General features: G+C 42.2%; 1 protein-coding gene across 1 annotated transcript in view; it reads left to right on the forward strand.

The window, feature by feature from the left end:
* Window positions 1-8,645, forward strand: part of VAPA (VAMP associated protein A) — a 37,632-nt gene extending 28,987 nt beyond the window's left edge. The window contains exons 5-6 of the mRNA XM_067699720.1: window positions 4,656-4,829; window positions 7,886-8,645. Coding sequence (XP_067555821.1) covers window positions 4,656-4,829; window positions 7,886-8,044 — 333 coding nt within the window. The 3' untranslated portion in view covers window positions 8,045-8,645. The remainder of the gene's footprint in view (window positions 1-4,655; window positions 4,830-7,885) is intronic.
* Window positions 8,646-12,288: the final 3,643 nt, after the last annotated feature.

Here is a 12,288-nt window from a genome sequence, read left to right on the forward strand (position 1 = left end):
CTTTTTGTATAGTATTATTTTTATGTGTATTAAAGGAATTAGAGAAGATAGGAAGAGAACTGTGGAGATACTAATGGAATACTAGAATGTTCTGTGTGTCTTTGTTTCTTGATCCTGGGGGGTAAGTGGGTGTGTGTGTGTATGTGTTTGGGGAGGGGTGTCGTTGAATACAGGAGAGGTTTATAAATCATTGCAATTTTCGAACCCTTGAAAAAATTCATTTTAACATTGTTCAGTTAGAGTGTTAGCAAAGGTAAGAAAATATGAAGTGCTTGTTCTTCAGGTACTGACAAGTATTGAGTAGTAACAAAAATTAAGAGCCACACAGAGGGTACTCATTCTAGGAGAACGTGAGGCTGGCTTAAGTTTAATAAGGTTTCTACATTTAGTTAGTGAACATAATGCAAGTTGATTATAGCTAATTAATAGAAAAAGTTGAGAAATGTGTTGTATTTTTTGCTTTAACATAGCTATTATTTATTATTATTATTTCTTATGCGTAACACATCTTTATAGAATAAGGTGATTGTTTTAGAACCTAATGATTTCTGTGTTAGTCATTCCCAATCCCACGCAGGAGAAGTCAGAGCTTGGTGTGAATCTGAGAATGTGTTTCCCCTGCACCTCAGGGTATTGCTCCGCCGGGGCCGGCCCTGGCTGTCGCTCCGCCGAGCAGCATCAACAGCACAGTTGCAGCACCTGCCAGTTATAGCGCGAAGAATGAGCCCAGGGCACTCAGTGTGTTCAAACAGGAGAAACAGAAGGTTTGTTTCAGGGAGCTAACAGATAGACAAGTCTGCCAGTGTCACTGGTTATGGTGATGTGGTCACCCAGCACGTACGAGGTGTTTATTGTGTGTTGTGAAGGAATTAGAGTTGAAAATGTCAGATACGTTTAAAATTACAGTAGAACCACAGTCAGTTAAAAACCAGGCATACAAACTATTCTGTTCTAAAACAACAAATACCACACTTAATAAAATCTCAGTAGTGAGCAGGACAAATGTAAGTGGGAACATTATTATGAAATTGGTGTAATTTTCCCTGTCACTGAGATTTGGGGAGCATCCTCTAAAAAAAATGTGAACAGACCAGCAGGTGTAGCAGTAAAGGTGGGAGCTGGTGAATATCACTCTCCAGGCAAGTATTTGTGTTTATATATTTAAAAAAAAGATAAATGAGATTACTGCTTTATGTTTTCTTATCCAGTACAAATAATACTAACCCTTCTTTAACTGTCATTGTTAGTTATTTACAGTGCCCCAGGGTAGGAGAATTTGTGGCAGAAGCCCTAAAGATCTTAGGTCATATTTGAATTTATTCATGTCTCCGTGTGTGTGTGTGTGTGTGTGTGTGTGTGTGTGTGTGTGTGTGTACACTTAACATTCACTCAAGTGCAATGCCAGCGCATCAGTAGATGACAGTGACCTCCTGGTGGTGTCCTGGGTGCTATATGATTCCCTTTCTCATTTCCTGCTTCTTGGGAGCTCCGGGAACCCCACAGTTTGAACAGGCTGCTGATACTTTGATTTGGCTTTGCAGGGAATGTGTATACTAAGGCTTAAACAAAACCTGATCCTCTATCTAAATGTCTGATACTTTTAAAATTTTGTGATTTTAGTTATTTACTTCTGGGAATCATGATCCTAGAGAAAAAGAGTAAGTGGGTTGTTCAGAGTGAAAATATATCTTCGGTAACTTTATTATTCAAATACTACCTCTTCCCAGTTAAGGCCTTACTCAGGCCTTCTGACAGTTTCCTGCTGTGGCTCTTGGCCTTGCCTTTTACCTCCCTGTAATACACTTGATCCCTTACTCTTAACAGGAGTTACGAGAATGTAGCCTTGTGTTTACATTCTTTGGCTCCTTTGTCCATCCCAAGGCTTCAATGCAAAAACCGAATTTGCCTTGTAAATATATTTCCTTTTCTGAACAGTCCCAAAGTCCTCGCTTTTTCTAATTACCCCCAAAAGGAATAATTTAGAATATTGGAACTGAAATTCTAAAGGTTGTTTAAAAAAAAGTGCAGAAGTAAATTCAACTTATAGATAGGAGATTACTGCAGGTAGGCTAAATAATATAAAAGAGTGGAAAATGTACGAGATACCGTGTTTTCTCTTATCTCGATACCATGGGCTGACCGTCGAGTCTGTTCTGAGTTGCAGTGTTAGATATAATGTGCGTGCAGTGTCACTCCTCAGCTGCCTCAGAATCAGAGCGTGTCAAGTCCCTCCAGTTTGCTTGTTCCATGGTTCTCAGAACAGCCAGTCTCCTCTTTCGGGACCAGTCTGAAGCAGCTCTCAAGGAACACGCTGTTTTTCTGGAGCCAAACCTCACCGTGGCGCTCCTGAAGGGAAGCCTGTAGCTGTCTCAGCAGCCTTAGTGTTCCCACCAGGCTCCCCAGCTTGTCTCCGCACCTGTGACTCTCCCCCCACCCCACCCCCTTTAACCACCGCCCAGGTAGCTTATACATGGTTCTACTTAAATTAATTAATCAATCAATAAATTAGATTTTTTTGCCTCTGCTCTGTATGTTGCCTGGTTTGTAGGGGCCTAAATGGTCGTGAGCACGTGGGGTAAGTGGGTTTACTCAGCGTGACTGTTGTGTGACTTGCTTGGCTTACTTTGGACAAGCGTTTAGGCTTCACTGTTCTCATTTGCACTCTCGTCTTAACATTTATGCTCCACAGATTGGTTATGACATTTCTTCTCCTTTTTCTTGTAAAAGCAATATATCAACATTAAGGAAAATTTTCAATAAAAAGAGAAATCTAATTCTGCCACCATGAGAAGATATTGATTGACATGTTAATTAAAATCCCAGAGTGGGAAGCTACCCATCAAATGTCTAACAAGAGTGAAATGTTGAAGTAATTTTGGTAAGGCACAGAATAGAATATTTAATGACATCGTGTCATTTAAAATGATAATTAGAAGATGTACATATAAATGAATAAAGATTAAAAAGTTACATGTATGCTGATTTTATAAAATATGCATATGAAAGAGAATATTGGAAGATAATATATAAATAATAGTTATTTTAGGTTGATGAGAGAATGGGAGGTAATTCCCTTTCTCCCTCTCGTAATTCTCAATTTTCTGGAATTTCAAGAATTTGTTTAAAAATAAAAAGCCAATTGTGAAGAGTTTGATGATTCCTCATTCTAATTTTTTTTGTCTTCACTTTTTGGCCTTTTGTATCTCCTCGTAATTTCTTAGTCACCTTTCTGGTATGAGTGTGATATTTTCCCCCAAACCTAAAGATTGCTGAGTTGCCATGTTGTTGACTGTTCGTCTTCACAGAGGAAGGCCATGTGCCATTCTGGTTCCCAGAAGCTGGACTAGTTCTAGGTTGGAAAGTGCACACTTGAGAAGTCATTTTGAAATGAATTCTAATTACTGTTAAGGAAGAGGATAGGAAAAGAAATTGGTGGAGAGCAGAAACATCTGAAACAGGATTTGTAAGAGTACGATGAGATTGGTTGGGACGGGGAGGACAGAGTGGAGAACAAGAGGCTCGCACAGGAAGCACAGTGCCGGATGGTGAAGCAGGCTTCCTAAAACCCGTCACAGCGGGGACGCTTCTGAAGAGAAGTGGGAAAATCTGAATGATGAAAGCGGTTTATACCTTTCTTTTTGAAAAATTAAATTTTTAGCAAGTAAAATTTTAATTAAAGACAAGAATAGTGCTAGTCCTGTTAGGGAGCTGGTGAAGGCAGAGATGAGATTCTGGTGGATGGGTGTTGAGTTGAGGCTCAGGGATGCTTAGGCCCTGCCCTGTGCCTTTCTCTCCATGCCTTTGCCACTAGTTCCAATGGGTGAGTGCTGGCAGGAGTTAAGATTTGGGGGCTCATAATTTTAAAGGTGCCTGAGTACCACTGTGGTTCCATATTGAGTTTCATGAGTTAAAGCAGGTAGTGTTACTAATGATTTGAAGGGATCGTTTATATTTGAGTTTAAAGTCGTGAAGTGGACTCCCTCCCCTCTTTTTTTCCCCATGATACATGTTTGTGTTCGTCATCTCCCCTTCGGTGCTCATATCCTTCAGTTATTTTTCCCCATGAATAGAAGTTAGGTTTTCTTTCAAGTGTTTTTCTTAGGTAGTCTCCTGATTTCATTGTGTGTTTGCAATAACATCCCCCCTTCCCTCCAGAACCCCATTTGAATTGCAGAATCAGAGCACTGAAAATGAACTTCACGTTTGGATTTTGGTTGGCATCACTCAGCATACTTATTGAGTAACTACTGTTGGCCACAGTGCTGGGTTTAGGGGTAAATGCAAAGAGGAATGGCTCTTGCTTTACCCAGGCTTTGAAGCATTGTAGGAAAGAACACCAAAAGTACAGTGTTGTGCTGTGTGCTCAGTGCTCTGGTGGAGGTAAGTGCACAGGGTGGCGGGCGCAGAGGAGGGGTGGTTCACGTGCTTTGACCTCGCTGACTGCTGGTGTTTACTGCTGTCGTCCTGTGCAGTTGTTCACAGGTGACCGGGCATTGGGTATTTAAAAAACTTTTTAATAATGAAATTGAAAACTGTCAAAACTTTGCATGTAAATAATTTCTTGGAGATGGATGTTTGGAGTTTAAGTTGTTTAAAAACTTGTAAGGAGAGTTAGTCAGTTGAAAAACGCCCCGCCCGTTGTCTTTGTGCTGCAGAACGACATTGAACCCAGCAAAGCCGTTCCCCTGAACGCTGCGAAGCAGGACGGGCCCGTGCCAAAGCCACACAGTGTTTCCCTCAATGATACTGAGACGAGGAAGCTCATGGAAGAGTGCAAGAGGCTCCAGGGAGAGATGATGAAGCTATCGGAAGAAAACCGACACCTGAGAGTAAGTGCTCGCTCCTGGGAAAGGAACTTGATTGCAGTGAAGGCAGCGGGGAGGTGAACGTTGTTGGGCCATTTTGTCTGTCAGCTTTTACATTTACCCTTTTCCAGTTTTCTCCTTTTCCCCAATTTGCTTCTGTCCTGGCCTTGGCTCCCCGCCAGCCTCTTCTTACACTTGGGCGGTGGCTTCTTCTGTCCCGTGCTCCCTTCCCAGCAGCTGGCCTGGGTGTTGGGGTCTGGCCGTGGCCTTGCTGGCTTCCTCTCTCGCTTGTGCAGCCTTCGCATTCTGGGCCCTGGTCCTGTCACCTGCTGCAGCAGTGCTGTCCCCAGACGGGCACCCCGTTGTCCAGGGTGCTTGAAATGTGCTTAGTTGGAATTAAGATGTGCTGTGAGTGACATAGTGCCAAAAATAACCAAAAAAACCTCTTTTTTTTCGTATTGTTACATGTTGAAATAATATTTTGGTTATATTGGATTGAATAAAGTATATCATTAAAATTTTGCCAATTTTTTGTACCTTTTTAAATGTGCTGTTAGAAGATTTAAAACTCCATGTAGGGCACCCATTGGAAGTGCCTCTCCAGGTCGTGTCAGTCAGCACTGGGCTGGGGGTCCTGGAGGAGCCTCCTCTGCTATAGCAGGAGCACTTCCCTCCGAGGGCGGCCCGGCGCCCTGCCCTGCCCACGTGGCATGCACACACGCACACACGTCTCATGGTGCTCGGTTCTCATCACCTTGTCAGTTTGACCTTTTCTGGGACTCTCTTCCCCTGAAAAGAAAAGAGAAGCAGTCTTGGAATGCTGCCTCCTCTGTTTCCAGGCTACCGCTTACCTCTTCTGGCTCCCATTTGTCCGTCTCCCTCCGGCGGGCTGGGATGTCTCGGAGGCAGGGGCTGTGTTCACCGCCTCTGCGTTCACGGCACATGTGCACAGCGTTCATTCACATTTGAGTGAGTGAGCAATGGGCTGTGGGATAGTGTGGAATTTACTAATATTTCAAGACCTGAAGACCTTTAAGTTGCTTTTTGAGGCTTTGTTTGAAGCTTTTCATGTCAAAGTAGATAGTATTGATACTAAAATGTACTTAAAGTAAATAAGCTAAATTGTGGGATGTCATCTACATCTGATTATCTCATAGCCTGTGGAAACTACACTCTGAATCAAAGGCACTATGTCTTGGCTTGATGTGCTGAGACGGCTTTTCAGGCTGTTTCTTCCTATTCCACAGCCCCGCCGCAGAGGCCCCTGCCCCCAGCGCCTGTCTGGAGAGTGGAGAGGTGGTCTCATGTTACACCCACACCCACGCCCTGTGGAGTTTTAAGGGTGCTGTTTTTTGTTACTTTTCCTTTATGTGCCATGACTTCCTCAGTCCTGTATGTGATGGAAGACGTGCTCCTCAGTGTACTGAGAGCCACGGCCCGTCTCCTGGCTGGGAGGGAGAAGTGCCTGGGTCGGGCCGGGCTGGGGAGATAGGTGATAAGATTGATTCCCGGTCCCGACTCTTTATGGACTAACGTTCTGTAGATGTTATTTGAAAAAGCGTTCTGCTGTTTAAAAGAGAAAACAAAAGAACCTTGAAGACCACTGGTTTACAGAGTCAACTTCTGGACCTTTAACAGTTCACACTAAGGCTCATCATCGCTGGTTGCCAGGTTGACTTCCTTGAGGGGTCTCATCACTGCCCTTTACGTTCCGCAGCCCTGGCCTTCTTCATCCAGCCTGTGCATCGGAATCTGCTGTGAGCTCTTAAACACACGTGTTCAGGCCCTCCCGAGACCCCGGGAGGCAGAATCACCTGGAGTAGCTTTTAAAGTTCTTGCCGGGACTGAGCATCATTGTTCTGTCCACACGGGACTAATAAGAACAAGACCCAAACCCGCAAACCCTCAGAAAATCCAGTCATGCAAATAAAACAGCATGACGTCAGGTGCACTCTTCCCCTGGGTGTTATTAGTGCACACACTAGAGGAACGAATCAGTGTGAGAAAGTAAACAGGAGCTTGTGCTGAGGAGGTGAAAGCCTGCCCCGTATTCATCTGGTTGGGATGATGGACCAGGTAAAGCCCTGCCTAGGTAAACCGGTGTCAGTATTTTCCCCAAGGTCATTCTGCAGCTGGTAAAGTGTCATAACAACCTCCTGCTTAGAGTGACTGCTGTCCTGTTACTGAGAAACCTGGTCCCCTAAAGTCACAGACTGACTGTCAGAAACTTCGCTGGGTGAGGCTGTGTCAGTCAGCACGGAGCAGCCACCTGGTCTGGAGGATGGGAGTCACTGTGATGGCAGAGAAGCGGCCTCCCTTTCTGGTCCAGTTGCAGAGCCTCAGGTGTGGGGCTCTGCCTACAGCATCCCACCCCTGTTGTATTTGTAGTTTCCAAGGAAACGATTCTGTCTCTCCTCTACAGTCCAGACTCTGGTGCTGACCCCTTTACACAAAGACCTCCTGCTTTGCTTTGAGCACATTGAAACGCTGCGTTTAAATTCCATCCTGCACTCCCCCTCCCCAGTCCTGTAGAGTCCTGTCTCTTCCCTGCGCTCTGCTGTGTGGGGCCCTGCTTGTGGCAGGTCAGACTAATGACCTAACTTTGTTTCTGGTGGTCTTTGGCTGATGGAGTCCAGCGTGAAGATGCTGTCGGCCACCTTGGGGAAAGTGCGCGCGTAGAATTCTTCTTTAATTGTGTTAATTTTAGTGGGATTTTTCCTTCTGTGTAAATAGAACCGTAGCTGATTTTTCAGTTTTTTAGGAGTATATTTCTTGGCTCTAGTTTTTAAAATCAGCATTATTGAGGTATAATTTACATTCCATGAAGACACCCGTTGCGAGTGTACAGTTCAGTGATTTTTTTTTTTAGTAAATTTATGGAATGTGCAGCCATCACTGGAATCAGGTTTTAGACTGTTTGTATCACCCTAGAAAGTTTCCTTAGGCTGGGTAGCAGCTCGTCCCTGCTCTTGCCCCCAGTCGCATGCATACTGACCTGCCTTTTGTCTGTATATTTGTAGCTCACTAGTTGTATGAATATTTGTTTTTAAAACCTCTTTTTGTGCATATATTTTTTCTAGGATGAAGGCTTAAGGCTCAGAAAGGTAGCACATTCGGATAAACCTGGATCCACCTCAGCTGCATCGTTCAGAGATAATGTCACCAGTCCTCTTCCTTCACTTCTTGTTGTAATTGCAGCCATTTTCATTGGATTCTTTCTAGGGAAATTCATCTTGTAGAGTGAAGCATGCAGAGTGCTATTTCTTTTTTTTTCTCTTGACCAGAAAAAGATTTGTTTACCTACCATCTCACTGGTAGTGTGGCCCACAGTGACCATTCTTTGTGTGTACAGCGTCATATAGGCCTCGCCTGTAACAGTCTCACGGTTAGAAACACAGTAAGAGCAGAGTGTTGGGCTCCCGGACAGCGTGAACGTCACCAGACCATCCCTAGCAGGTGTCATTGCACATTCAGTCCTTTATGAAATTCATAAATAAAGAATTGTTCTTTCTTTGTGGTTTTAATAAGAGTTCAAGAATTGTTCAGAGTCTTGTAAATGTTATTTTAATAATCCCTTTAAATTTTATCTGTTGCTGTTACCTCTTGAAATATGATTTATTTAGATTGCTAATCCCACTCATTCAGGAAATGCCAAGAGGTATTCTGTGGGGAAATGGTGCCTCTTACAGTGTAAATTTTCTCCTTTACCTTTGCTAATATCATGGCAGAATTTTTCTTATCCCTTGTGAGGCAGTTGTTGACTGAGTTTTTCATCCTTCCAACCCTGTCCCATGGTATTTAACACAAAAATAATAAAACTGTTAACAGATTCTTGCTCGATAGCTTGTGTTTGTCGTGTCATTAGATGGGATGCCAGCGAGTGTGCTGTGTGGTGATCTGGGTTATAAAATGCGTAATTTATCTCATGGAAACCCTTGCGGATATTAGAGTATTTGTGGTTCAAAGTCCTCATTCTTTTAAGGAAAGGAATTGATAAAATTTCAGGCCATTTTTGGAGTTTTGGAAGATCATAATCCATTTGTCCTCAAGATAATATAAAACAAGCAAAATACCATGAGTATAAAAGTGCTGTAATTTCAGTCAGTTTACATGTCTGCCCTGTGGCTCTATTGTGTTTAATTTATCCTATTCTTAATAGGTTCTTTTAGTGTCTTCTCAAGAAAGAATGATTCTCCTTGATTCTAGTCACTGCTTTTTGACCAGCCTAAGAATTCCTTTTATTTTATAACATTTGATAATAATAGTTAAAAGTAGGTTTTTTCCCATCCAGTTTGACACGCACAGTAATTTCCATTATGGAAATTTGGTATTACTGAGTAAACCTTGGGAATTCCTTTGTGAAAAATGACCTTATGCTTTGCAGATCTCTACGTCAACCACGTGAAATATGTTCGCACTATAAGTGCGTGACGGTCTGGCGTACTTTCCTGTACTTAGTCTTATGTCTCATTTAGTTAATCTGTGTTGGCATAGAAAGTTTTGGAACCAGAAAAAATAGATTCACTTTTTCTACTAAGTACAGTCTAATACAAGCGAATTTTGAAAATAGGTGTTGGTTTTGTGAAAGATGCACTTATATTTGAAAGGGAAATTGGACTCTGGGACTTGACATGGTGCAGTGAAGTATGTTGGCCCCAGGTCTGTGTGTACCTTTCATAATGGAGTGAGATGCTCTGAAGTATTTTGGTTGCATTTTCATTTCAAGTATGTTTTGAACTCGTCAGAGCCCGTGTACTGTGGTGTTGCGCTGTATGTTATCTTCTAGAAAACCCCTTGCTTGCGTGCAAGAGTAAGAACAAGGGCACATCTTCCCCTCACGTGCTGCAGGTGCTGCCTGGCGCCGTCACTGTAAAAGCTCCTTCCCGCTCGGGTACCTGGGAAAGCTGCCAGCAAGCCTTGTACTTCCGTCCCTCCGTGCAGTCACTAATGCCTCGGCTTCAGTCTCTGTATAATCAGCATTAGTGGTGATGAGCATCCGGCTTGAGATTTCATAGCTATCAGCTTTTAAACAGTTTAAGTTCTCAGAAATTTAGTGGAAGCCTGTTTTATGGGAATGCTCCTTAGAGTTCATTTTGTTCACCCTCTTTGTTTTATAGTTGAGGGATGTGAGGCCTTCACGAGAGCTCAGAGAACTTTCCTCCTGTCTCACAAGGGCAGAGGCAGGGCTGGACCTGAAACCTGTTCTCCTGACTCTAGCTCAGTGTCTGTTTCTGGTAACTTTGTAGGAAAAAATGTACCCCAGTTTGATACGACTGAATAGTGGACGTAAGATGCTCAGAGTGTGAGATTTCCTGTCATAAGACTGTACCACAGGCAGCTGTGGAATAGTCTCATGCACGTGTCTGGTTTTCGTGTTTAGGCTAGAAATCCCCCCTCCCAATTGGAAATAAATAAATGCATTTTTAGGTAGGCATTTCACAAGATGCATAATGCAGTAGTTGGTCTTGAGCTGGAATGTAGTCTGGGTGTTGTCTGCAACATAAAGTCCACATGGGCTTCTTTACTGCTTTACGTAGCAGGACACGCTCCGACTGTTCAGGAGACTCAACTGCTGTACGAAATGTGATCAAATTATTTTACTACCGACAGAGTCCAACTGTATTAATTGACTGGTAATATACAGATTAAACTGTTCGTCTTCATTCCTTACGTTTACATGTTCAGAAAGTTTCGCGTTGTCTGCCTGCTTACTTGTCAGTGTCAGCATGAGGGAAATACACCGTTTGCCATCACTGAAGCCACAACCAAGTAATTAAGGCCTTGAAGTTCTTACCTGACACTAAATGCACTACCTTCCTTCGTTCTTTCTATAACTAGTGTACCTTAATTTTGCCCATTCTTGTATTTACAAGAGACAAATTTAAGAATTGTATTCTGAGTGTGCAGTATGTTACCTTAAAAAAAAGAAGAAATGACACTTGGAGAAAAATATGTATCAAATTTGGAAGTTCTCGTCAGAGAAAAATAATATTCTTAATTTCTCCTTCAGTTATCTTAGTTCAGAATATGCCACTTTGAAAACAGCCTTTATCAATAAGATAAAAAATACAGTTCCTTATAGGGTATATCCCCCAATTTTAATCTTCTGCCAGTTTGAAAACATTCAAGTACTAGTTTTCCCAGAGCTTTGCACATTCCTTTCAGTGATTTTGGTATGTGCATAGATTTTAAAAAATTCACCTTTACGAGAATTAGGGAAAGTCCAGTTTTACCATATGGAAAAACAACAAAATAAGGTAAATAAATGATCTTCATATTCTAGCTTTCAAAGGAAAATAAACTATTGTGTGAATAAATAAACTGTTTAAAAATGTGGTGAAGTGTCATTTTCCTTTCTGAAAAGCAACAAAAAGGAATTTGATTTCAACAGACGATGGTGATGTGTGTATATATGTTCTGTCAGGTAGTAACAGCCGGTCACTGGGACCCGGGTCCCGCTGGCAGGTGGTCTTTTCTTAGTGACCTGGAAGTTAAGGGCTCTTTGGTAGGACATGGGGACACCTGCTGCTTCAGTTCCACACTTGAGAGCCCACCTTGGTAGAAGCTGTGCTTCTGGAGAGTTCTGTGCAGGAACAGTGGCCTCTTGGGAATGCCCAGCCTGCAGGAACTGGTGCAGAGAAGTTTGAACATCATCCTTGAAGGGAAAGAAAGTTCTAGCTTCCTACATTTCTGCTTGTAGAAATAATGATATGTGCATCTTAGGGAATTCAGAAAATAGTTTATAAAAAATAAATGCTAAACTGCATCGGTTTTTATGAACATTTATTTCCTTATAATACTGGTGTTCTTTAAGCATAATCATAAATTACATACAACCTTGTATCTTTTTTTTTAAATTTTAATCTACTTTCTCTGGTTTATTGAAAACCAAGTATAAGTGACTGCAAAAGTACTTTTTATGATCCTAAAATATTTTTATGATCATGTTTGTGACTGTAAGGTTATGAACATTTTATTTACAATGTAAAGCTCTATTGGCCAGGTAATTCCCTTTCTAATTATGCATACACTCCTATTACCACATTTCTCTTGTTTTAAAACTGCGTTTCTTGTTGTCCAGTTATTCCTATATGTAACACCCACCTTGAAAAAAGGTGCAGGGAACTACTAAGATAACTATTCATCATGCTTGATTTTAGTGGTGGTATGCAGCCACAGCGTGTGTTAACACGTGTGATGCGCTCCAGAAAGTATCCTGACATTTGGACGGTACCTGCAGATATACCGCCTGAAGATTGGTCACGGGTGGAGACCCGGCTCGGTCATTTGTTTTTAAGCTCCAGTCATTTTAATCTGCAGCCGAGACAACTGCTTTAGAGGCTTTTAAATGTCAAAGACAAGATACCAAGTAGGTTCAGGTAAGACTTAAGTCCTGTAATGTAGGGAACCTGGCATTTTCAGGGTTCTTTATATGTTAATCTTTTTAAAACATTAAGTTGCAGGAATCAGCTTGAGGGGTTGC

Source organism: Pseudorca crassidens, chromosome 12 (assembly GCF_039906515.1).
Source record: "Pseudorca crassidens isolate mPseCra1 chromosome 12, mPseCra1.hap1, whole genome shotgun sequence".
Lineage (NCBI taxonomy): Eukaryota > Metazoa > Chordata > Mammalia > Artiodactyla > Delphinidae > Pseudorca > Pseudorca crassidens.